We start from the raw sequence: 26736 nt of genomic DNA on the forward strand, positions 1-26736 counted from the left end.
AGCGTCAATAAAAAAATAGTCAATTCGGGAATAAGAACGGTGAACATGTGACAAAAAGGAGAATTCTTTATCGTTTGGATGTAGAAATCTCCAAATTTATGAAATCCCAGAATCCAACATAAAAGAGTTAATAAGAGTAGCCGACTTATTCAGTAAGGCCGGACTAGCTATGGATCTGTCCAACATGGGATTCAAGCATAAGTTAAAGTCACCACCCATTATCAACATATACTCATCTAAGTTATGAAGGGAAGTGAATAGGTGTTTAAAAAACTCAGGATAATCCACGTTCGGAGCGTAAACATTAACCATAGCAACCTTTTTATTCAAAAGTACCCCAGTGATTAGCAAAAATCTACCATTAGGATCTGAGATAATATCTTGATGGATAAATGTAATTGATGAATCTATGAAGATTGAAACACCTTTAATTTTGGCTTGGACATTTGCGTGGTATTGTTGTTCTTTCCAAAACTTAAAGAAGTGTTGATTATCCTCTTTCCTTACATAGTTTCTTGTGCAAAAATAATATGAGCATTCAGTCTTTGGAATACTTTGAAAATCTTTTTCTGTTTTATTGGATGGTTTAAACCATTTGTATTCCAAGAGACAAAATTAATAATGTGAGCCATAATTTAAGATCAGCCCTTTGGTAAGTAAAGGATTAACCATAATGTGAACTCATGAAATCGGAAGAGGAATACATGATCAGAGAGGAACCAGAAATCTCGACACTGCGGACATCTTTGTAGTTCTAAATCAGCCCAATAGAAAAAATTAAAAAAGAAAAAAACCACCCCACCCACCAACCCCAAGAACCCCGAACTAAGCCAAGGGAGGCTGAAGAAAGCACTAACTAATACTAGCTCTAACCCCATTTCTGCAGGAGGCAACTCCAAAGATATATGTTATATAGTTGACCCCCCCCGAAAGCTGATATATATTAAAAATAAACACTATATTAAAATAGGCTACATAATATAATTACTAAAATATATAAATAAAAATAAAGTTAGTATCAATACGTATAATTAGTTAATTATAAATGAGTAAGTAAAATATCGTTTCCAAAAAAAGGGATTATGGGAAGAAGAAACATAGAAACATGGCGTCCAGAAAAGAGCAAAGGAGGGATTATGTAAAAAGAAAAACAAAACACCATTTTAATTATACGAAAACCAAAAATAAGAAACATATAAATGAAAATGATCGTCAGATCAAATCGTTAGTAATGATAACGAAAAACAAAAAGTTAATAAAGAAATTGACTAAAAAAAAGATGTTATTCACAAGAAGTAAGTATTCTATATAGGTTATAGAATAATAGCTATAATAATAAGCACAAAACAAAAATCTTGAGCTTATAAAAAACCTTCATCGTACTTGGTGGAAGGTTCATTTTAAAGAAAAACACCAGAGAAAAAAGCTATTGCTGAGAGCACCGGACATTAATTAAAGGAGGGTGTCTGTATCAGATGGGTAATTATCATCCAAAAAACTTTGAGTGGCGGTTATGGAGTGGAAGACATGACGAGATCCATCAGAAAGAGAAATTCTGAGACGTGCAGGATACAATAGTGCCGGTTTGAGATTTTTTTGATAGCATTCCGACATTGGAGGTTTAAAAGTCAGTGGTTCCTTCATCACTTCGGAACTAAAATCTTGAACTATCCTGAAGGAATGCTGGCGATACTTAATCATCCCTTGTCAACGAGCAGCCTGGAGAAGCTGTTCTTTAACATTAACATAGTGGAAACGAAGAATAACTGTCTCGGTTTGGGTACAGCCGAGTTGAGCAAAGAATATTGCAGGATCTCCAGTCTCAACGTCCTCGGGTAAGCCAATTAAACTTAAGTTTTGTCTTCTCGATCGATTCTCAAGATCGATAACTTTGGATTTAAGGTGTTGCAATTGTCTAGTAGTGGAGGCTAAATTTTTATCTAAGTTCTCAAATTTTAACTCCGTCTTCTAAATTTTAGTATCCAGTTCAGAAATTTTACCTCCATATTTTTGGACTTCAGAATCGAGGGATTTCAAAGTTTCCATGATTGATTTTAAATCTTCATTAAGGCTTTGACGATGTTGTTCCAATTGAGCAGATAGACTTTCGGATAGACTTTCAGATAGACTTTCAGATAATTTTTGCCGTTGTTCCTCGAACTTTTCCTCCAGACACTTCATTATAACCTCGTAAGTTAATTTCGTTTGTTTGGAGTCAGCCTTCTTTTTTCCTCCGTTCCCGTCAGAGTCTTTCCCATCTTTGTCTTTAGATCTCGTATTCATTTCTTTAAACTCCAAAGTTGCGATTTACGAAAAAATCAATAAAATCAGTGAATCAGTGAGATAGAATAAATCTTCTGGTGTGAATAAGATTAATTAGATCAAGGAGATCATAGGTTGAAAAAGATAACGGGAATGGAGCGAAGCCAGATACGACCTCACTCCATGAGCGCTCCCTGCAGAATCTCTGAAAAGTTATCATGTAATGATAAAAAGGAGGGAATGATAAAACTTAAGGGAATGGGGGATTCTCAGATTCCTGTAAACGATGGGTTAAGTACCGACTATGTCTGTGTATTTTGTGGGTGACTGCAGTGGGTTTGAATAATATCTCACAGCTGCTTTCTTTGGAGCAAGATCAGGGTTAAAGGTCACCTAGATCCACAAAAGATATCTCCTGGCTTTTCACGCCTTCTAGTTTTGACAAAAGGCAGTACCTGATGGAAATTAAACAGGACATTCCTTTCTTAATTAAAACATAAATTTGACGGATGTTCTTACCTTTGTAATTAAGATGTGGCTCCAACAAGCCAGGTAGGACATTCCTTTCTTTAATTAAGGTGGCTGGAGTGTCAATCAGACTGATTGTTCTTTTGTATCAGTGGCCTGATGACTTCTAACAATTCTGACATCAGGCAGTGAACTTGTTGAACCGCCGGAGAGATGAGAACGCTTCTCTCTCTGATGTTGGGACCAAGTTCACTCGCCTGCTGAGCTTGAAGAAATAAACGGGTGAAAAGATAAATAACGCAAACAACAGGAATTCTGCAGATGCTGGAAATTCAAGCAACACACATCAAAGTTGCTGGTGAACGCAGCAGGCCAGGCAGCATCTCTAGGAAGAGGTACAGTCGACGTTTCGGGTCGGAACCCTTTGTCAGGACTGTAGGGGGAAGGGACAGAGGCCCTATAAAGAAGGTGGGGGGAGGGTGGGAAGGAGAAGGCTGGTAGGTTCCAGGTGAAAAACCAGTAAGGGGAAAGATAAAGGGGTGGGGGAAGGGAGGCAGGGAGGTGATAGGCAGGAAAGGTGAAGAAAGAATAGGGGAAAACACAATGGGTAGTAGAAGGAGGCGGAACCATGAGGGAGGTGGTAGGCAGCTGGGGGAGGGGGTAGAGTGACAACCCTCGGTTATGGACCAAGCCTTTTTGAAATGGAAAACGAAAGGTATAATATGTTTTTGTGAACAACAGGAATTCTGCAGATGCTGGAAATTCAAGCAACATCAAAGTTGCTGATGAACACAGCAGACCAGGCAGCATCTCTAGGAAGAGGTACGGTCGACGTTTCAGGCCGAGACCCTTAGTCAGGACTAACTGAAGGAAGAGTTAGAGATTTGAAAGTGGGAGGGGGAGGGGAAGATCCAAAATGATAGGAGAAGACAGGAGGGGGAGGGATGGAGCCAAGAGCTGGACAGGTGATTGGCAAAGGGGATATGAGAGGATCATGGGACAGGAGGCCCAGGGAGAAAGACAAGGTGGGGGGGAACCAGAGGATGGGCAAGGGGTATAGTCAGAGGGACAGAGGGAGAAAAAGGAGAGTGAGAGAAAGAATGTGTGTATAAAAATAAATAACGGATGGGGTACGAGGGGGAGGTGGGGCATTAGCGGAAGTTAGAGAAGTCAATGTTCATGCCATCAGGTTGGAGGCTACCCAGACGGAATAGAAGGTGTTGTTCCTCCAACCTGAGTGTGGCTTCATCTTTACAGTAGAGGAGGCCGTGGATAGATATGTCAGAATGGGTAAGTAACGATAATAAGTAACGATCTTTTTGTGCTGTTGTTATTTGATCCAGCAAATTTACATTTAGAACGTAAGAGAAGTGTTTGGCAGCTTTGGGCCTGTACTCACTGGAATTTAGAAGAATGCGTGGGGATTTCATTGAAACCTATCAAATGTTGAAAGGATGATATAAGGCGAATGTGGAGAGGATGTTTCCTATGGTGGGGGTATCCAGAACCAGAGGGCACAGCCTCAAAATTGAGGGGAGACCTTTTAGAACAGAGGTAAGGAAGAATTTTTTTCACCAGAGGATAGTGAATCCATGGAATGCTTTGCTGTAGACTGTGGTGAAGGCCAAGTCTGTGGGTATATTTAAAGCAGAATTTAATAGTTTCCTGATTGGTCAGGGCATCAAAGGATATGGCAAGAAGGCAGGTGTATGGGGTTGAGTGTGAACCGGGATCAGCCATGATGGAATGGCGGAGCAACCTTGAGAGGCTGAATGTTCTAATTCTGCTCCTATATCTTATGGTCTAAAGTTCTTGGGAAATTGAGAGTCCTGAAGGTAGATAAGTCACCTGGAACAGATAGTATACAACCTACGATTCGGGAGAAGGTGGCTGAAGAGATTGTGGAGACATTAGTAATGATCTTTGAAGAATCAATTGATTCTGGCATGGTTCTGGAGGAATGGAAAATTGAAAATGTCAGTCCACTCTTCAAGAAGGGAGAAAGGCTGAAGAAAGGAAATTATAGGCTAGTTAGTCTGACCTCAGTGGTTGGGAAGATGTTGTAGTTGATAGTAGAGGGGTTTTGGGGTACTTGGAGATATGTTATAAAATGGGCTGCAGTCAGCATGGTTTCCTGGAGGGAAAATCTTGCTTGACAAATTTGTTGGAATCTTTTGAAGACATAACAAGCAGGATAGACAAAGGAGAATCAATAGATGTTGTGTTCCTGGATTTTCAGAAGGCCTTTGACAAGGTGCCATACATTAGGCTGCTTATCAAGTTCAGAGCCCATGGTATTACAGGAGAGATACCAGCATTGATAAAGTGTGGCTTATTGGCAGGAGGCAAAGAGTGGGAATAAAGGTAACTTTTTCTGTTGCCTGTGACTAGTGGTGTTCCAGGGGTATCTGTGTTGGGACTGCTTTTTACATTATATGTCAATAGCTTGCATTACAGAATTGATGGCTTTATGGCAAAATATGCAGACAATAGAAAGATGAGTGGAGGGACAAGTAGTTTTGAGGAAATACAGAGGCTACAGAAGGACCTGGACAGATTAAGAGATTGGGCAAAGAAGTGGCAGATGGAATATAGTTTATCATCATGCACTTTGGTAGAAGTGGAGAGAAAATGGAGAATTTTTTCTAAATGGAGAGGAAATTTAAAAATCTGAGGTACAAAGGAACTTGGGAGTCCTCTTGCAGGTTTCCCTAAAGGCTAATTTGCAGGTTGAGTCATTTGAAGAGGATTAGAATATAAAAGCATGGATGTAATGTTGAGACTTTATAAAGCACTGGTGAGGCCTCACTTGGAGTATTATGAGCTCTTTTGGGCCCCTTATCTAAGAAAGGATGTGCTAAAATTGGAGAGGGTTCAAAGGATGTTAACGAAAATGATGCCTGCCATATGAAGAACATTTCATGTGTCTAGTCATGTACTCACTGGAATTCAGAAAAATGAAGGGTGACCTCATTGAAACCTATTGAATGTTGAAAGGCCTCGATAGAATGGATGTGGAGAGGATGTTTCCTATGGTGGTGGGGGGGGGGTGTCTAAGATCAGAGGACACAGTCTCAATAGAGAGGCATCCTTTTAGAAGTGAGATGAGGAGGAATTTCGTTAACCAGAGTGTAGTGAATATGTGTAATTCGTAGTCACAGGTGGCTGTGGAGGATAAGTCATTGGGTATATTTAGAGCAGAGGTTGATAGATTCTTGATTGGTCAGGGCATGAAGGAATATAGGGAGAGGGCAGAAGACTGGGGATGAGAGGGAAAATGGATCAACCACGATGAAATGGCAGAGTAGACTTGGTGGGCTAATGGTCTAATTCTACTCTTATTTCTTTATGGAAAATGGTGAAGAAGATGCTGTTTGGAATTTCAGAGCAAGATGGTTATGGTGCAAATATACATATCATTAGTTAGGGTAAAACTAAAATATCGTGTATTGTTCTGGTTGCCATACAAATGGAACACTGAGGGAGATTCTTCATGAATGCAGCCTTTCATCTGTGTGAAGCTGCCAGACAGACAAAGGAATGGAGAAGGGGAAATCTGATTCAGAAAAACAGCATCCTGAGTGGCATGGAAATGGTAGATACAGTATTTCCCCTTAGCAAAATTCTGTGTATCCAGAGAGTAGAAGTGAGGGTGAAGAGATTTAGAGAGGATTTGATGACTATTTCACTGAGAAACTGGTTGAAATCTGGAATGAGCTGTCTGATGGAATGTCAGAGGTATGTACTCTTACAACATTTAAGAAGTTTTTAGATATGTACACAGTACAAGAGGATACAAGTCAAATGCTAGAAAATGGGACTTGTACAGGTAGTGAGCATGGACAAAGAACCTATTTCCATTTTGTGCTACTCAAAGACTTTGAATATTTACTCATTATCCAGTAATTTTGAGATACTTGGGTTTTTTTTTGGCATAATTTTGTTATTTCTGCCAGTTTGTTGGTTTTCCTTTTTCTTTTCTGGGAAGTGACTGATGAGCAACTAATGAACACAAGAGATTCTGCAGATGCTGGTAATCCAGAACATACAAAAAATGCTGTGGGAACTCAGAAGGTCAGGCAGCATTGATAGAAATGATAGTCGGTGTTTTGTGCTGAGACTCTTCATCATGTGTCTCAACCTGAGGTGCCATCAGCAATACTAAAACACAGAACATAACAATACTGTACTGTACTTTAGCCCACAATGTTTTGCTGACCAGTTTACCTACTCTATGATCAATCTAACATTTCCCTCCTACAGAGAAAGCCCTGTATTTTTCTGTCCATGTGCCTATCTTAAGGTATCTTAAATGCCTCCAATGTGTTTGCTTCCACCACCACCCCTGCAGGGTGTTCCATGCACCCATTACTCTGTATAGACACCTTATCTTCTACTTTCTTCCAGTCACCTTAAAATTATGTCCCCTTAGCCATTTCTGCCCTGGGAAAAAGTGTCTGGCATTTCTCTCAATATTTGCCTCTTATATTGTTAAGACTTTGTTTGATATTGCTGCTGTGAAATATTTTGGGCATGTCATAATGCTCAATTATGAAGTTCATGCTCACAGGATAAACAGAAACATCGAACATAGAAAACCTACAGTACAATACAGGCCCTTCAGCCCACAATGCTGTGCTGAACAAGTACTTACTTTTGAAATTACCCAGGGTTACCCATAGCCCTCTATTTTTCTAAGCTCCATGTACCTATCCAGGAGTCTCTTAAAAGACCCTATCGTATTTGCCTCCACCAGCAATGCCATTCCATGCACTCACCACTCTCTGTGTAAAAAAAACTTACCCCTGACATCTCTGTACCTACTTCCAATCAACTTAAAACTATGTCATCTTGTGTTAGCCATTTCAGCCCTAGGAAAAAGCCTCTGACTATCCACACGATAATCATCTTGTACACCTCTAACAGGTCTCATCCTCTCTCGCTCCAAGGAGAAAAGGCCAAGTACACTGAACCTATTCTCAGAAGGTATGCCTTCCAATCCAGGCAACATCCTTGAGAGGAAAATTAGATCAGTCATGATGAAATGGCGGAACAGACTTGATGGGCCAAATGTTCCTATATTTTATGGTCTAAATTTTTTCCCCTTCGCCCTTCCGTCTTCTATTCCCCACTCTGACTTCTTACCTCTTCTTTTCACCTGCCTATCACTTACCTCTGGTGCCTCTTCTTCTCTTTCCCCCATGATCCATTCTCCTTTCCTATCAGATTCTTTCTACTCCAGCCCTTTATCTTTCCCACTCACCTGGCTTCACCTATCACCGTTCAGCTAGTCCTTCCCCTCCCCACACCTTTTCACACTGCCATCTTCCCTCTTCCTTTCCAGCCTTGAAGAAGGGTCACAGAGCAAAAGATTGACTGTTTATTCATTTCCACAGATGCAGTCTGACCTGCTGATCTCCAGCATTTTGTGTGTGTTGCCCCTGTTCAGAAATCTGATGGGCATAATTAGGAAGCGTTGTTTCAGAATAAGGGGAAACTCATTTAAGACTATAATGAGGAGGAGTTTCTTCTCTCATTGAGCCATAAACGTTTGTAATTTTCTACCTCAGTTGAGGCAGAGTCATATTTAGGGCATGGAACAAGACCAAGACTAGATTAGCCTTGACTGTCCTAAATGCCGGAGCAGCCTCAAGAGATTGTACGGTCTACTCTGGCTCCTATTCATTGCTCTCTTAATTACTGTCTCCTTTGTCTTAAACTATCAAAAGTGTCTGGCTGCCTGATTACACTGTTCCTGTCTCAGTTTTCAAGACTAAGAAAGATATGTGCTTACTGTTTTCCAGTTAGGGATATTCATAGCATTTTATCATTCCTGGTCTTCATTCTATTCTACAGGAGACTGAGACTAATTTTTTAAGCACTTGCATAAATTGTTATCTAATTCTGGTTTACCTCTTTCAATATGAAATGTCAAACGAGGTTGCAACATTTAAGAGAAATTTGGATAAATACCTAGGTAGGATGGGTGTGGAGGGCTACAATCCAGATGTAGGCCAATGGGACGAGGCAGAATAATAGTTCAGCTCGGACTAGATGTTCCAAAGGTCCTGTTTCTGTGGTGTGGCATCTATGACAATGAGAGAACCTTCAATGTATTTTTATTAGAAACAGAGATAGGCTTCAAGAGTTCCCCTGTTCAATTGGATCAAGACTGCATTCAACTTTTTAATACTTTTGTTTGATTTCTTTTCCACTTAATAACCTAAAATATACAACAAAGCCAGCATGGTAGGGTGATGGTTAGCACAATATGAATATAGCAAAAGCCAGCCAGAATCAATTCCACCGCTGTCTGTAAGGAGTTTCCACAATTTCCCCATGACCATGTGGATTTTCTGTGGGTGCTCTGGTTTTCTCCCCCATTCCAAAGAAGTACATTGGTAGGGTAAATGGTCACATGGGTGTAATTGGGCAGCACGGGCTCCCTGGGCTGGTAAGGTCTGTTACTGTGCTGTAGGTCTAAAAAATAAAATAAAGAAAGTGCTGGAAATGCTCATCTGTAGAATGAGAAACAATATCTCAGGTCTGGGGCCATTTATCAGAAAGGAGAGAGACACAAGCTAGTTAGGTTACAGAGGAGCTGGTGGAGAGCAAAGGGTGGAACGGAGAGAATTTCTGCGGTAGGGTGAAATAAAGTGACCTAACAATCAGTTAAGCTCCTTGTCTATGTAGCAGATGCTGGTAATCTTGAACAACGCAGTTAGGCTTACTGAGTTCCTCCAGCATTTTATATTTGTCTGTGTAACACGCTGTTAATAGCCAGCATTTGGAATCATTCGGCTGAGTTACTTGTATGATTTGTATTATTTGTGTACAGAACAGTCTAATTTAAGCTCCCTTCTCACTGGATTTCCCTGTCACAGATTCAAAATTCAAAGTTCAAAGTCAATTTATTATCAATAAAATAAGTAAATTAAATACTGAGAGCATGAGTTGTAGAGGCCTTGGAAGTGAGTCCATAGGTTAAGAATAGGCGAAGAAATTTTTTTAGTCAGAGGGTGGTGAATCTATGGAATTTGTTGCCATGGGCAGCAGTGGAGGCCAAGTCATTGGGTGTATTTAAGGCAGAGATTGATAGGTATCTGAGTAGCCAGGGCATCAAAGGTTATGGTGAGAAGGCGGGGGAGTGGGACTAAATAGGAGAATGGATCAGTTCATGAAAATGGCGGAGCAGACTCGATGGGCCGAATGGCCTACTTCTGCTCCTTTGTCTTATGGTCTTATGGTTAAGTTCGCTGATCATTTCAGTGTTGAGATGAGTGAAGTTATCTATGCCGTCAGGAGCCTGCTGGTTGAAGGGTAACAGCTGTTCCTGAACCTAGTGATGTGGGACCTTAGCCTCCTGTACCTACTTCCTAATAGCGACACCTTGATGAGAGCATGGCATGGATAGTGGTGGTCCATGATAATGGATACTGCTTTCTTGTGGCAGCGCTTCTGGTTGATGTGCTCAATGGTGGCTATCAAAACCTATCGATTATTGAAAGGCCTAAGTAGAGTGGATGTGGAGAGGATGTTTCCTGTAATGGGGGAGTCTAGGACCAGAAGGCACAGCCTCAGAATAGAGGGATGCCCGTTTAGAGCGGGAAGCTGGTGGAATTCATTTTCTACAGACAGCTGTGGAGGCTAAGTCACTGAGTACATTTAAAGCACATGTTGATTCATTTTTGTGCCACGTCGTACATGGGTGATTATGGTCTTTCCATGACTGTTTGGCAAATTTTTCTACAGAAGTGGTTTGCCATTGCCTTCTTCTGGGCAGTGTCTTTACAGGACAGGAGTAGTGGCATAACCAGGAACTGTGATATGCACCATCGTCATACGACCATACACTACCTGCTCCCACAGATTCACGTAACGCTGATCAGGGGAGCTAAGCAGGTACACCTTGCCCAAGGCTGACCTGCAGGCTAGCAGAGGGATGGAGCACCTTATGCCTTCTTTGGTAGAGACGGATATCCACTCCACCACCCCACAGGTTGATAGGTTCTTGATCAGATTTATGGAAAACTACAGCACAGAAACAGGCCCTTCGGCCCATATAGTCTGTACCAGACCATTTAAACTGCCAAGTCCCATCCACCTGTACCCGGACCAAAGTTCTCCACACCCCTCTCATCTATGTACCTGTCCAAACTTCTCTTAAACGTTGAAATTGAAATCGCATCCGCCATATGTACTGCCAATTTGTTCCGCACTCTCACCACCCTCTGAGTGAAGAAGTTATCCCTTATGTTGCCATTAAACATTTCACCTTTTACCCTTCACCAATGACCTCTAGTTGTATCTCACCCAACCTCAGGTGCTTGCTTTTACCTATTTATACCGCCCATAATTTTGTATACCTCTATCAAATCTCCCCTCAATCTTCTACCGTAGGGAATAATGTAACCTATTCAATCTTTCCTCATAACTCGGTGCCTCCAGTCCCGGTAACATCCTTGTAAATTTTCTCTGTACTCCTTCAATCGTAGTAACATCTTTCCTGTAGGTAGGTGACCAAAACTGTATACAATTCTACAAATTAGGCCTCACCAAGGTCTTATGCAACTTCAACATTACATCCCAATTCTTGAACTCAGTACTTTGATCTATGAAAGCCAATGTGCCAAAAGCTTTCTTAAGGACCCTATCTACCTGTGATGCTACTTTCAATGAACTATGGACCTGTATTCCCAGATCGCATTGTTCTATTACAGTGTCCTTTCGCTCACTGTGTATGAGACAACCTCACACTTGTCTGCGTTAAATTCCACCTGCCATTTTTCAGCCCATTTTTCCAGCTGGTCAAGATTGCTTTGCATGCTTTGATAGTCTTCTTCACTGTCCACAGCACCCCCAATCTTGGTGTCAGCTGCAAATTTGCTGATCCAGTTACCCACATTATCATCCAGATCATTGATATAGATGACAAACAACAATGGACCCAGCACTGATCCCTGTGGCACTCAACTTGTCACAGGCCTCCAGTCAGAGAGACAACCATTTACTACCACGCTCTGGCTCGCCTGTGAAGCCAATGTCTAATCCAGTACCTCATCCTGAAGGCCAAGCAACTGAACTTCAAATGGTCTAATTCTGCTCCTATGTCTTATGGTATTCTCTTATCAGGATGACAACCCTCAGACGATAGAGCTGTGGTGAAATTAAGTATAGAACAATGCAGCACAGCCCTTTGGCCCATGATGCCTGTGCCAAACGTGATGCCAAGTTAAACTAATTCCCTCTGCTTGCACCTGATCTGTATTCCTCCATTGCCTGCATATTCATGTGTCCCTCTAAAAGCTTCTTGAACAACAGTACCACATTACCTTCCCCTGGCATTACATTCCAGGCATCTACCACCGTCTGAAAAAAAAGTCCTTTAAACTTACTCCCCCTCACCTTAAAGCTATGCCCTCTAGTATTTGGTATTTCTACCCTCGAATAAAGATTCCTGCTATCTACTCTGATATACCCCTCATAACTTTATAAGCCTGGTCTTGCATGCATTAAATTATCACATAGTTCATTGAGCTAGAATAAGTTAAAATAATGATAGTACAGAATAAAAGAGAAATACCAATTGAAAAAGTGCAGTCGATGTGTATGATAAAGTGCAAAATCAAAAGAGGTAGACATTGAGGCCAGATGGAATGCAGTGACAGGAGGTGCATGGTCATACACTTTGGTATAAGGAATAGAAGTATAGACTACTTTGTAAATGGGAAGCAAATTCAGAAATCAGCAGCGCAAAGGGACTTGGGTGTGCTTGTGCAAGATTCCCTAAAGATTAACTTGCAGATTGAGTCAGTGGTAAGGAAGGCAAATGCAATGTTAACATTCATTTTGAGAGGATTAGAATATAAAAGCAAGGATGTAATGTTGAGGCTTTATAAGGCACTGGTGAGGAGTTATGAGCAATTTTGGGCCCCTTATCTCAGAAAGGATGAGCTGGCATTGGAGACGGTTTAGAGGAGGTTCACGAGAATAATTCTAGGAATGAAAGGGTTATGGTATGAGGAGTGTTTGATGGCTCTAGGCCTGTACTCGCTGGAATGTATAAGAATGAGGGAGATCTCATTGAAACCAATGAATGTTGAAAGGTATAGAAAGAATGGATGTAGAGAGGATGTTTCCTATAGTGGGGGAGCCTAGGACCAGAGGACACAGTCTCAGAATAGAGGGACCTCATTTAGAATGGAGATGAGGAGGAATTTCTTTTATCCAGATGGTGGCAAATATGTGGACTTCATTGCCACAGGTGGCTGTAAATCATTGGTCATTGGCTGTAGGTCTTTGGGTGTATTTAAGATGGAGGTTGATCATTCTCGATTAGTCTAGGCACGAAAGGTTACGGGGTGAAAGCAAGAGAATGGGATTGAGAGGAAAATTGGATCAGCCTGATTCTGCCCTAATCTCTTGCTGTGTTATGGAACAGGCCCTTCGGCCCATGATGTTTAACCAACTCTATGATCCATCTAACCCTTCCCTCTTATATAGCCCTTCATTTTTCTTTTATCTACAGTATCTGCCTATCTAGTAGTTTGCTAATGTATCTGCCTCCACCACCACTCCTGGCAGGGCTTTAAATGCACCCATCACCTCTCCGTAAAAAAACCTACCTCTGATATCCCTCCTATACTTTCCTTCAATCATGTTAAAATTATAACCCCTGGTATTAGCTATTTCTGCACTGGGAAAAAAGTCTCTGGCTACCCAGATGATCAAGTCACCTTTTATACTCTTTCACTCCAAAGTGAAAAACCCTAGGTTAGTCAACCTATCCTAAATAAACATGCTCAATAATCTAAGCAGCATCCTGGTAAACCTCCTTTGCACCCTCTCTAAGGCATCTTTTCTATTATGAGGCAACCAGAACTGAACACAATATTTGAAGTGTGGTCTAGCCAAGATTTCGGAAATCATTGCATTGGTCACTCCTCTGATGCAGCTGTAATAGAAACTTGGGAGCTGGGTCAGATCTTCTGTGACTGCTTGGAATAACATAGGAATGAGGGGCTTGAAAGTCAACAGGAAGTTGAACTTTATGGAGTCAGCAGTCCAGATGTGAGAGCTGGGCTGAAAAGTCTTCACACAGAACTTTACACATGTCAGTAACGACAACCTTGGAAAACCTGAGAAAATGCATGGTATATGAAAGGCATTTGGGGAGGAGGGAGGGAGAGAGAGAGAGAAGAATCGACCATTAAAGAACCACGCTAGTTTCCATTTGTGTAAATACAATAAGTGTACTGCAAATAGGACTACCTGCGTCTGCCTTGTCCTTTTCCAGTAGCAAACAACATACAACAAGGAGGGAGGGCTTGTTTATATGGTGCTTACCCCTCACCCTTAGACTGGAACCAACAAGGCATGTAACATAAACTGGGGACTCGTCCAGGATACTTCCTGTTAGAGTCAGTTTCTTTTGCAAAGGGTGAGTTGGAAGTTTTTTCCCCTCTTTTATGAGTGATCACCATGTTATGAAGTGTTCTCCGGTCAAGTTGGTGTGTTCCAGCTGGGGTGTGTTTGCTCCTTCCACTGGAACACTAGTTTGTTATTTTGCTTTGTTATTTTATGTTTTTTGTTGTGGAATGTATTCCTGTGTGGGGATTTAATCTCAGGTGGGGGTATGCAGTTGGTTATTTTGTCTCAGAGTTGAGCGTTTAAAACTGTCCCAAGCCTTCGAAGAATTGCTGACATTAAGTTAGCTTTTGTTGGTTAGGTAGAGCTCTCTTAAACCATGCTGGCTGATTTAGTTGGAGTCACTCATTGTATTTAAACTCACTGCTGTTTGGGTGGAAGTCTGTCATTGTATTTAAACTCACTGCTGTTTGGGTGGCAGTCTCTTAGGGTAGATGTGGACCAGTTTAGTGTGCAGGCCTTTTAGAGTAGCGCAATCAGACAAATGTGGTAAAGATAAACTCGCTGGCCCTAGCAGAGCACTTTGGTATTCCTGTGGCGAAACAAACCCTGAAAAAGGTCATTAAGCATGTTGTGTTTGAAGGTCTGATGGAGCGTGGCGTTTTTGTGCTTGGTGTGCAGGCAACTGATGGGGGAGAGGTACCCACAGCTGAAATCTGAGTAGGTGGAGGCTGAGGCAGGGGCCGAAGTCATACTGCTACCTTATGTGTTAATCCTTACAGAAGGTGAAGTATGTGCGATCCTGGTTTGAGCATGAGTCTGGCGTGGCTGCAGCTCACCTCAGAGGGGAAAAAAAAAGCATGCGCTACAAGCTGAGATAAACTGGCTGCTGGAGGTTCACAGATTGGAGGGGAGAGAGGCTGAGAAGGAGATTAAACTGTGGCAGCTAGAGTTTATGGCTGCAGTTCCGGTTGTGCAGCTGACTCCTGCTTCCTCACCCGCTGTGAGCTCTGACTCAGTGACCCCACAGACGAGGTTTAGCATGTCAAAGAGTGCCACCTTTTTGCAAGAGTGAGGTGGATTCGTACTTCTGCGCTTTTGAGCATATAGCAGCATCTTTGAAATGGCCAAAGGATGCCTGGTCTCTCTTATTGCAGTGTTCGTTTGTGGGGAAAGCACAGGAGATATGCTCTGCTCTGTTAGCCTCAATTATGAGACTATTAAAGCTGCTGTCTTGCGTGCATATGAGCTGGTGCCCACGGTGTATAGACGACGCTTTAGAATTTATAGAAAGATCACAACTCAGACTTAACATTAAGTTTGCAAGGGCGAAGGACCATCTCTTTTCAATAAATGGTGCATGTCAAATAAGGTGTGAGATTTTGCTTCTCTTCGGGAGTTGATACGCTTGGAGAATTTTAAGAGCTGTTTACCTGAGCATATTGTTTTGTACCCGAATGAATAGAAAGTACATTCCTTATCTCAAGCCACTGTGTTAGCCTTCTGCACAAGAATGTGTTTGCGTCTCATCGTGCAGTAGCTCAGAGCAGTGAGCAAGGATTCAATGTCGCTAAGGCTCAAGATGAAAAACAGCCTCACCTCATTCTAAGGAAGGGTATTATGTTGTTTCATTGTCACTGGTCAGGTGATTTAATCGCGGATTGCTTGAGCCTGAAGTGTAAACAGCAGCTGCAGCAGTCAGACCAATCTCCAGGTGTGGGTCTGATTAAAACTGTCCATGGTTCCTAGGGCTTTGGTTGATGTAGTATCCAAGCTGGATCCCAGCTATATGCCTTTCTTATTTCATAGGCCAGTTTCTAACTCTGTTAAGCCAGATGAACAGGTCTCGGTGACCATGCTGCCTGATACTGGCGCAGCACAGTCTTTCATCTGCTCTGATGCACTAGGTTTTTTCCGAGGTCGCTCTTCATGGTCACATTGGTCGCAGGGAATTGAGACAGGGTATCACAAAGAGCCAGGCTTCAGAAGGTAGAACATAGTGTTACGTACCCCGTAACTGGGTTGCCAAACCAGCAGAAATGGATCACTCAGTTGGAGTCTGGAGTACTAGAACTAAGGAAGTTTTATTAAAGAAACAAGCAACACAGTAATCGAAAGGATAATAAATGCAACAGTTCAGCGATGATAAACACACATGTGCACAGAATTAAGATAACAGCATCAATCAAGCTCTATCGTTGTCTAGGGGTAAATGACCAAATTTCAAAGTGACTCAAAGTTCAGTCCAGTTTAGTAGTTCAGTTCGCAGTAATCGTTGCCATGGCGATGGACAACGTGGGGGGAGAGAGAGAGGGAACAGGAACAACTGATCATTCAGACACGGCTTCACTCACAGACCGGCGATATGGCTCACAAGCAACTTTTGGGCAGGTCCTTGGTGATGTCACCTGAGGTCACCGACTGTGACCCCTCCTCCAGATGCGGTCGATCCTCTGCAGTGAACCCGGCACCCAGGCAAGGGCGGACACACACCGGGGTTCCCGCTGATCGTACCTTTCCACCCTGGCCGTTGTCTGGTATTTCCCACCGACTCCTGAGAGGCGCACCGCTTCCAGGGTCTCGTTACCTCGGGTGGCGTGTGTGTCTTGCCTTAGCGAACCGGTCCCTTTTTATCCCCCTGCTGGGGTATCGCCTGTCCATCACGTCAAACAGTTCAAGGTTCAAAGGGGGGAGCCGCTCCAGACAGCTCTCTCTCCCCCGTCCCTTCATTACACATCTCCAGACGCTGCTCCATTGTTCCTTATCTCTCCTTCCCCTGAGGGCAGGTGGCGGACCACTTTGCTGATGTCACTGATGCTAACCTAGGCCAGCAAACATCTTAATTTTATGTGTATTCTCATCACAATAGAAAACCTACAGCACAATACAGGCCCTTCGGCCCACAAAGCTGTGCCGAACATGTCCTTGCCTTAGAAATTACCTAGGGTTACCCATAGCCCTCTATTTTTCTGAGCCTCATGTACCTATCCAGGAGTCTCTTAAAAGACCCTATCGTATCCGCCTCCACCACCGTCGCCGGTAGCCCATTCCACACACTAACCACTCTCTGCGCACAGAACTTACCCCTGACATCTCCTCAGTACTACTTCCAAGCACCTTAAAACTTAAAGGTATCGTGTGGCTTTTGACACTCTGAGGTCTGAATACATGAAAGCTCTCGAAGAAGCAAAGAAGGAAAAGGATGCCCTAAGTTGGTAGTGGTAAAGTTGAAAGTTGAACAGGAAAGGGAAAAAAAACAATCCTTGCACAAGGTGCACTACAATACCTCAAAGTTTACATAGATCCCAGCTCTCTCCCCGTAGTAGTATACATAGACCACAGTCCCATTATCTATCTCTCTTGTATGCAGACCCAGAACCAACGCCTTATGATCTTTGGTCTTTCATTGCCCAAAATTTATTGATATTTGTTATAAGAAAGGGAGTGAAAATGCATTGGCAGACACACTGCCTCGGTCCATGAGTTTGTGTTATTTTTGTTATAAAGTCGAAGCGTATTTGTTCTGTGGGGTAGGGGTGTCACTGCGCTTCTGTGTTTCTATTATCTATTCTTTCTCTGTCCAGCTTTCCTTGTTTCAGATGTGCTGAACCGCTGTCAATCTCAATTTAGAGCGCTGCTGGACCCGCCCATTGTTAGCACCACTCCAATTGGGATTTAGAGAGTGCTATTTTAAAAAAAAAGCCGGCATCGGGAGGAGAGAGCGAGAGACGCTGGAGAGAATCGACCGTCAAAGAATCGCGCTAGTTTCCGTATTAACAAACTTATCTTCGTGTTCTGACTTGTATTTCGTATTGTGGATCTTTTGGATTACTCACTTAGATTTGGTTGTTCTAGATCACTTCTGTAAATACTGCAAATAGGACTGTCTGTGTGTGCCTTGTCCTTTTCCAGTCACAAGCAACACACTACACTAAAGGTGGACTTGTTTATATGTTACTTCCCCAACATCCCTAGACTAGAGCCAACAAGGGGAAGTAATTCTGGCTCTTTGCTAATAAGCAGGTCTCTTGCCTCAAGGTGGCAAGAGGTAGAATTCAATTCCCACTGTTGGCTGTAAGGAGTTTGTACGTTCTCCTCATGTCTATGTGTGTTTCTTCCAGGTGCCTTGGTTTCCTCCCGTGTCCCAAAAGATGTACGGGTTACGGTGAGAAAGTTGTGGGCATGCTACATTGGTACTGGAAGCAGGCTGCCCCAGCACCTATTCAGACAGTGTTGGTCCATGATGCACCTCACTGTATGTTTCGCTGTTTCGATGTACACGTGATAAATAAAGGTAATCTCTAATCTCTTTAAATTATTTCAGATGCAAAATCCTGAAGAAAGCACTCTACTACTTTAAGCACATTCTGAGGACTTTGACAACATTTGAACTGCTCACAATTTCTGAGTTTATCATGTTCGATCTCCTAATGTCAACAGACTCCACCCTCAGATAGAGAGAAGCAGTGCTTCTATGCTTCAGTGCTGCGTGTGCAGCCCTCCGGTGAAAAATGATATCGTATCCGTTAAATAGGGGCTGTGGACAATTCTGATTTGATGGAGATGGATGTGAAAGCACAGAGGAACATCTGGAAAAATTTCTGAAACGCTCGTTCTGAAACTGTCGTTACTGCGCGGTTGGGAATCTTTGGGAGGGAAGGCCTCAAAATCCCTGGCTTTGCCTGCTGTTGGCGACCGAGATGGAGGTCAAATCGTTCAGATAGAAATGGCGCTTAGTACTCGGTGTCGGAGAGGTGATCAGAGCAAGAAGTTTTCGGATGACTTAGAGTTGGACCGTGGTCGGGTATGGCAGGGAGAGTTTTTCTTCCTTCTCCTGTCTGCGTGAGATGTGGAACATTTGAGAGACTTTGAACTTCTACTGTGCTCATGGACTTCTTCATCAAGTTATAGTATTGTTGCACTGTTGTAATTATATGTTATAATTATGTGGTTTTGTTAGTTTTTTTCAGTCTTGGTCTGTCCTGTGTTTTGTGATATCACACCGGAGGAAATATTGTATCATTTCTTAATGCATGCATTACTAAATGACAATAAAAGAGTCATAATCTATCACTTGGGCAGCAATAAATTTGTACAGTCGGTGTCTAGTTTTACAGAGACTGCAAATTACAGCTTTGAGTTCCAATTAATTTTGAAAAGGGTGGCAAAGAACCTTAAGTGAATCTTGAAATTTGGTGCATAGAGGTAGTTGTTTTGCAGTGGGCATTATTTCACATGGACAGTATAGTCAATTACAAGTAAACTTTTGTGCAGTTAGCACTTAAAAAAAAAGATGCTTTGCAATCTGATTTCTAGATTAATACTTAGCCTGAAATGAGCTGAGAAGAATTGTACATTTTACAAGAATCCAGACTACCAAATGTCACTGTGAGTCAGCTACAAATTGGCTTTGGAACTCCTTCATCTTATCTGCTTGAAGCAGATGGGTTTCTGCTCACTAGACCAGGGAGGGAGAAAATAGCTATTTCAGAAGCACAAGAGCCACTTAAAAACAAAATATAACTGAGACAGTGGTATATTGGGACTGCATTCTAATGATTTGCTATAATGTGTACTTCCTCAGTGTGCAGTCAAAATTGCACATAAATGTAATGCAGAATCATTCATGCTTCAGATTGGATGGGGAGTGGGAACTGTATATAAGCCATTTTGGATTGATTTTTCCTACAGATGAGCTGTCTATAACTTTGGCAAGAAAGGAAAAATTAATTGTGGTGGAATTTGGCTGCTTGTGTGTAGGGGGGTGGGTGGGGAGAATCGTTTGAAATTTAAATGCAGATTGTTGCGTTTTATTTTGAGGATATCGTGCCCCCAGTTTCCTCAAGAATGTTACTCGGAAAAAGTTCCAAGTCTATTGTCATTCATATACTTGCATATAGCCTAACGAATCATCATTCCTCTGGGGCCAAGGAGCCTATAGTCACACAGGGCACATATAATTACAATCTTGCACATACAGTCACAAAATACTATTAACATTAGTCTCTGAGTGTCATGGCCTGAAGATTGCTACGTTGTCATAACATGCAAGGTACATGTTTATGTAACACAGTATAATCTTCCTGGCACTATTATAAAACATATAGTAGTATAAAATGTGAAACAGCAGCAATAAAAGATGAAAGTGATCAGTGCAGGATGAGAGTGCGTCTGTGAGGTGAGGATTGGGGTGGAGGGAGGGCATCAGTGTGTAAAAGCCAGTAAATGCTGAAAATGTGATGAGGAATTTTGTCCCTTTTACACACTCCTGTGTACAGTAAGCAATAACACAAAATAATCTGCAGATGCTGTGATCAAAGCAACACTTACAGTACGCTGGATGAACTCAGCAGGTCGGGCAGCATCAGTGGAAACGATGAGTCGACGTTTCAGGCTGGAACCCTTTGTCAGGACTAAAGAATGAAGGAGGGGGAAGGATTTGAAGAATCTGTAGACATTGGGATGAGTTGCAGTGCAATAAAGTTGCAGTGAAATCAAAGCAAAAAGTATCAAATACTGGTCTTAAGGTGTTGTACTTAAATGCACGCAGCATAAGAAATAAGGTGGATGATCTTGTTGTACAGTTACAGATTGGCAGATATGATATTGTGGCCATCACTGAGACCTGGCTAAAGGATGCATGTCTCTGGGAGCTGAACGTCCAAGGATACACGGTGTATCGGAAGGATAGGAAGGTAGGCAGAGGGGGAGGCGTGGCTTTATTGGTAAGAAATGATATTAAATCATTAGAAAGAGGTGATATAGGATCGGAAGGTGCAGAATCTTTATGGTTTGAGCTAAGGAATAGCAGGGGTAAAAGGACCCTGATGGCAGTTATTTATAGGCCTCCAAACAGCTGCAGGGATGTGGACTACAAATTACAACTGGAAATAGAAAAGGCTTGTCAGAAGGGCAGTGTTATGATATTTGTGGGGGATTTTAACATGCGAGTAGATTGGAAAAATCAGGTCGGCACTGGATCTCAAGAGAGAGAATTTGTAGAATGTCTGCGAGATGGCTTTTTAGAACAGCTTGTTGTTGAGCCCACGGGTTGTTATCATGGGTGACTTTAACTTCCCTAATATTGATTGGCACCTGATTAGTTCCAAGGGTTTAGATGGGGCAGAATTTGTTAAGTGGGTCCAGGATGGATTCCTGTCACAGTATGTGGACAGGCCGACCAGGGGGAATGCCATACTAGATCTAGTACTAGGTAATGAACCGGGTCAAGTCACAGATCTCTGTGGGTGAGGATCTGGGGGACAGTGACCACCGCTCCCTGGCCTTTATAATTATCATGGAAAAGGATAGAATCAAAGAGGACAGGAAAATTTTTAATTGGGGAAAGGCAAATTATGAGGCTATAAGGCTAGAACTTGCGGGTGTGAATTGGGATGATGTTTATGCAGGGAAATGTACTATGGACATGTGGTCGATGTTTAGAGATCTCTTGGGATAAATTTCTATCTCTAAGGGATAAATTTGTCCTGGTGAGGAAGATAAAGAATGGTAGGGTGAAGGAACCATGGGTGACAAGTGAGGTGGAAAATCTAGTCAGGAGGAAGAAGGCAGCATACATGAGGTTTAGGAAACAAGGATCAGATAGGTCTATTGAGGAATATAGGGAAACAAGAAAGGAGCTTAAGGGGCTGAGAAGAGCAAGAAGGGTGCATGAGAAGGCCTTGGCGAGTAGGGTAAAGGAAAACCCCAAGGCATTCTTCAATTATGTGAAGAAAAAAAGGATGACAGGAGTGAAGGTAGGACAGATTAGAGATAAAGGTGGGAAGATGTGCCTGGAGGCTGTGGAAGTGAGCGAGGTTCTCTTCGGTATTCACCAATGAGAGGGAACTTGATGCTGGTGAGGATAATATGAGTGAGGTTGCTGTTCTGGAGCATGCTGATATTAAGGGAGAGGAGGTGTTGGAGTTGTTAAAATACATTAGGACAGATAAGTCCCTGGGGCCTGATGGAATATTCCCCAGGCTGCTCCACGAGGCGAGAGAAGAGATTGCTGAGCCTCTGGCTAGGATCTTTATGTCCTCGTTGTCCACAGGAATGGTACCGGAGGATTGGAGGGAGGCGACTGTTGTTCCCTTGTTCAAAAAAGGTAGTAGGGATAGTCCGGGTAATTATAGACCAGTGAGCCTTACGTCTGTGGTGGGAAAGTTGTTGGGAAAGATTCTTAGAGATGGGATCTATAGGCATTTAGAGAATCATGGTCTGATCAGGGACAGTCAGCATGGCTTTGTGAAGGGCAGATCATGTCTAACAAGCCTGATAGAGTTCTTTGAGGAGGTGACCAGGCATATAGATGAGGGTAGTGCAGTGGATGTGATCTATATGGATTTTTGTAAGGCATTTGACAAGTTTCCACACGGTAGGCTTATTCAGAAAGTTAGAAGGCATGGGATCCAGGGAAGTTTGGCCAGGTGGATTCAGAATTGGCTTGCCTGCAGAAGGCAGAGGGTGGTGGTGGAGAGAGTACATTCAGATTGGAGGATTGTGACTATTGGTGTCCCACAAGTTCTGGGACCTCTACTTTTCGTGATTTTTATTAATGACCTGGATGTGGGGGTAGAAGGGTGGGTTGGCAAGTTTGCAGACGACACAAAGGTTGGTGGTGTTGTAGATAGTGTAGAGGATTGTCAAAGATTGCAGAGAGACATTGATAGGATGCAGAACTGGGCTGAGAAGTGGCAGATGGAGTTCAACCCGGAGAAGTGTGAGGTGGTACACTTTGGAAGGACAAACTCCAAGGCAGAGTACAAAGTAAATGGCAGGATACTTGGTAGTGTGGAGGAGCAGAGGGATCTCGGGGTACATGTCCACAGAACCCTGAAAGTTGCCTCACAGGTGGATAGGGTAGTTAAGAAAGCTTATGGGGTGTTAGCTTTCGTAAGTCGAGGGATAGAGTTTAAGAGTCGCAATGTAATGATGCAGCTCTATAAAAGTCTGGTTAGGCCACACTTGAAGTATTGTGTCCAGTTCTGGTCACATCACTATAGGAAGGATGTGGAAGCATTGGAAAGGGTACAGAGGAGATTTACCAGGATGCTGCCTGGTCTAGAAAGTATGCATTATGATCAGAGATTAAGGGAGCTTGGGCTTTACTGTTTGGAGAGAAGGAGGATGAGAGGAGACATAATAGAGGTATACAAGATAATATGGGGAATAGATAGAGTGAATAGCCAGCGCCTCTTCCCCAGGGCACCACTGCTCAGTACAAGAGGACATGGCTTTTAAGGTAAGGGGTGGGAAGTTCAAGGGGGATATTAGAGGAAGGTTTTTTACTCAGAGAGTGGTTGGTGCGTGGAATGCACTGCCTGAGTCAGTGGTGGAGGCAGATACACTCGTGAAGTTTAAGAGACTACTAGACAGGTATATGGAAGAATCTAAGGTGGGGGCTTATATGGGAGGCAGGGTTTGAGGGTCGGCACAACATTGTGTGCTGAAGGGCCTGTACTGTGCTGTACTATTCTATGTTCTATGTTCTAACTCAGCAGACCAGGCGGCATCTAAAGGAATCTAAAGAGTACAATCGATGTTTCAGGCTGAACGATGAGGAGCCAGAGTAAGAGAGTGCGGGGAGGGGAGGAAGAAACACAAGTTGATAGGTGAAACCAGGAAGGGGAGGAGGGGTGAAATAAAGAGCTAGGAAATTGATTTAGAGCTAGGGATACAGGGCTGGGGAAGAGGGAATCTGACAGAGAGGGCTGAAGTCCATGGAAGTAAGGGGAGAGGGAGGAGTACCAGAGGGAGGTGATGGCCAGGTAAGGAGATAAGTTGAGAGAAGGAAAGGGTATAGGGATGGTAAAGGGAGAGGTGGTGGGGAGCATTACTAGAAGTTCGAGAAATCGATGTTCATACCGTCAGGTTGAGGCTGCCCAGCTGGAATATAAAGTGTTGCTCCTCCAACCTAATTGTGGCCTCGTCGCAACAGTAGAGGAGGCCATGGACTGACATGTCGGAATGGAAGTGGGAGGTGAAATTAAAATGAGTGGCCACTGGGAGATCCCGCTTTTTCTGGCAGATGGAGCATAAGTGCTCAGTGAAGCGGTCTCCCAGTGTACGTCGGGTTTCACCGTTACGCAGGAGGTCTCGCTGAGAGCACTGAATACAGTAGATAACCCCAGAAGGAATGTTTGGGGCCCCGAATAGTGGTGAGGGAGGGGGTGTAGGGGCAGGCGTAGCACTTGTTCCGCTTGCAAGGATGAGTGCCAAGAGGGACATAATTGGGGGAGGGGTGAGTGAACAAGGGAGTCACGTAGGGAGTGATCCTTACGGAAAGCAGATAATGGGGGGCGGGGAATGTGCTTGGTGGTGGGATCCCGCTGGAGATGGCAGAAATTACAGAGAATTATGTGCTGGATACGAAGGCTGGTGGGGTGGTAGGTGAGGACAAGAGGAGGAGTGGCAGGAGGATGGGGTGAAGGCAGACTTGTGCAAAATAAAAGAGATGCGGTTGAGGGCAGCATTGATGGTGGAGGAAGAGAAGCCCCTTTCTTTGAGGAAGGAGAACATCCTTTTAGTTCTGGAGTAAAAAGCCTCATCCTTAGCAGATGCAGCGGAGACAGAGGAATTGAGAGAAGCGGGTGGCGTTTTTACAAGTAACAGGATGGGAAGAGGTAGGATCCAGCTAACTATGAGTGTCCATGGATTTTTAACTGTCTCTGGTAATTCAATATTTTAGTTTAATTCCATTTGTGTCTTCTTTGTGGATTACATTGGCCCTTCCTGGTCAATTCCTGGGAAGAGTGGGTTGTCCTGTCAAGAATCAAAATCAAATTTATTCTATCTGTGACATATCAGAGAAATTGTTAAAGAACTGGAACTGCAATTCAATAACCTTTGGCTCATAAGGAGATGATAGATAGGAGCTACAGGGAGGTAGTCACCCCTAGATTACAGAAGGCAGGTGAATGAGTGTCTTGTCAGGAGAGGGAAGGGGAATCGGTAGGCAGTGCAGAGTACCCGTGTGGCTGTTCACCTCAGTAATAAGTATCCCATTTTAGATACTGCATGGGGCTTGGGGGTTGCGGGGGGATGTTGGTTTACAGGCAGAGGTAGTGTATAGTGAGACTGTCAGGAAGGAAAGGCAGATGATAGAGCAAAAGTGCAGTCTGTAGGATGGGGTGAAGTGTAAAAGGGGGACAAAGTTGAAAAGGATGACAAATATAGGACTGAAGGTGTTATATTTGAATATGTGCAGTATATGAAATAAGATCTTCTAGTGGAATTAGAGTTTGTCAGGGTATCACAGAGGCATGATTGAAAGGCTGTAGTTGGGAGTTTACAATCTATCAAAATGACAGAAGAGGAGGAATGTCTGCTGGTAAAAATTGAAATCAAATAATTAGACGATCGGATGATGTTACCTTTGTGGGTAGAATTAAGAAATAATTCTACCCACAAGGGTATGTGTTAGTTACAGGCCTCCGAATACTAGACAGGATGTAGTCTACAAATTATAGCAAGAGATAGAAAAGGCAATGTTACATTATCCATGGGGGATTTCAATATGCAGATAGATTGGGAAAATCAAGTTGGTGTTGGATCCTGAGAGAGAGAACTTATAGAGTAGTTTGTGTTGAGCCCACTAAGTGATCAGTAATTCTGGATTGGGTGTTGTGTAATGAACCGGATATGATTAGGGAGCTTAAGGTGAAGGAACCATTAAGAAACAGTGATCATGATATGATAGAATTCACTCTGCAGTTTGAGAGGGTGAAGCTAAAGTGAGATGTATCAGTATTACTGTGGAATAAAGGGATTTCCAGAGGCATGAGAGGTGAGCTGACCAAAGTTAATTAGAAATGGATACTAGTAGGTATGACACAGAGCAGCAGTGGCTGGAGTTTCTGGGAGCAGGATAGGTGCATCCCGAAGAAGAGGAAGTGTTCTAAAGATTGGGTGATGCAAACATGGCTGCAATCAAGTCAAAGATAACATTAAAGCAAAAGAGAGGGCATGTAATAGAGCAAGAATTAGTGGGGTTAGAGGACTGAAATTTTTTAAAAGCCAACAGAAGGCAACTAAATAAACCATAGTAGGGGGAAGATAACCATATAACAATTACAGCACGGAAACAGGCCATCTCGGCCCTTCTAGTCCATGCCGAACTCCTGCTCTCACCTAGTCCCACCGACCTGCACTTGGTCCATAATTCTCCATTCCCTTCCTGTCCATATATTTATCCAATTTAACTTTAAACAACAACATCGAACCTGCCTCAACCACTTCTGCTGGAAGCTCGGTCCACACAGCCACCACTCTCTGAGTAAAGAAGTTCTCCCTCATGTTACCCCTAAACTTTTGCCCTTTAACTCTCAACTCATGTCCTCTTGTTTGAATCTCCCCCACTCTCAATGGAAAAAGCCTATCCACGTCAACTCTATCAATCCCCCTCATAATTTTAAACACCTCTATCAAGTCCCCTCTCAACCTTCTACGCTCCAAAGAATAAAGACCTAACTTGTTCAACCTTTCTCTGTAACTTAGGAGGTGAAACCCAGGCAACATTTTAGTAAACAACCTCTGTACTCTCTCAATTTTGTTGACATCTTTCCTATAATTTGGTGACCAGAACTGTAAAACAATACTCCAAATTTGGCCTTACCAATGCCTTATACAATTTCAACA

General features: G+C 42.9%; 1 protein-coding gene across 6 annotated transcripts in view; it reads left to right on the forward strand.

Moving 5' to 3' along the window:
* Positions 1-26736, forward strand: part of hspbap1 (hspb associated protein 1) — a 314662-nt gene that overhangs the window by 35831 nt on the left and 252095 nt on the right. For 2 of the 6 annotated variants that reach the window (XM_063051317.1, XM_063051318.1), the window contains one exon: positions 18219-18391. The exons of the other annotated variants lie outside the window; for them this stretch is intronic. In XM_063051317.1, the coding sequence (XP_062907387.1) occupies positions 18280-18391 (112 nt within the window). In that variant the 5' untranslated portion in view covers positions 18219-18279. The remainder of the gene's footprint in view (positions 1-18218; positions 18392-26736) is intronic. 6 annotated transcript variants of the gene reach the window in all.

Source organism: Mobula hypostoma, chromosome 6 (assembly GCF_963921235.1).
Source record: "Mobula hypostoma chromosome 6, sMobHyp1.1, whole genome shotgun sequence".
In the NCBI taxonomy this organism is placed as follows: domain Eukaryota; kingdom Metazoa; phylum Chordata; class Chondrichthyes; order Myliobatiformes; family Myliobatidae; genus Mobula; species Mobula hypostoma.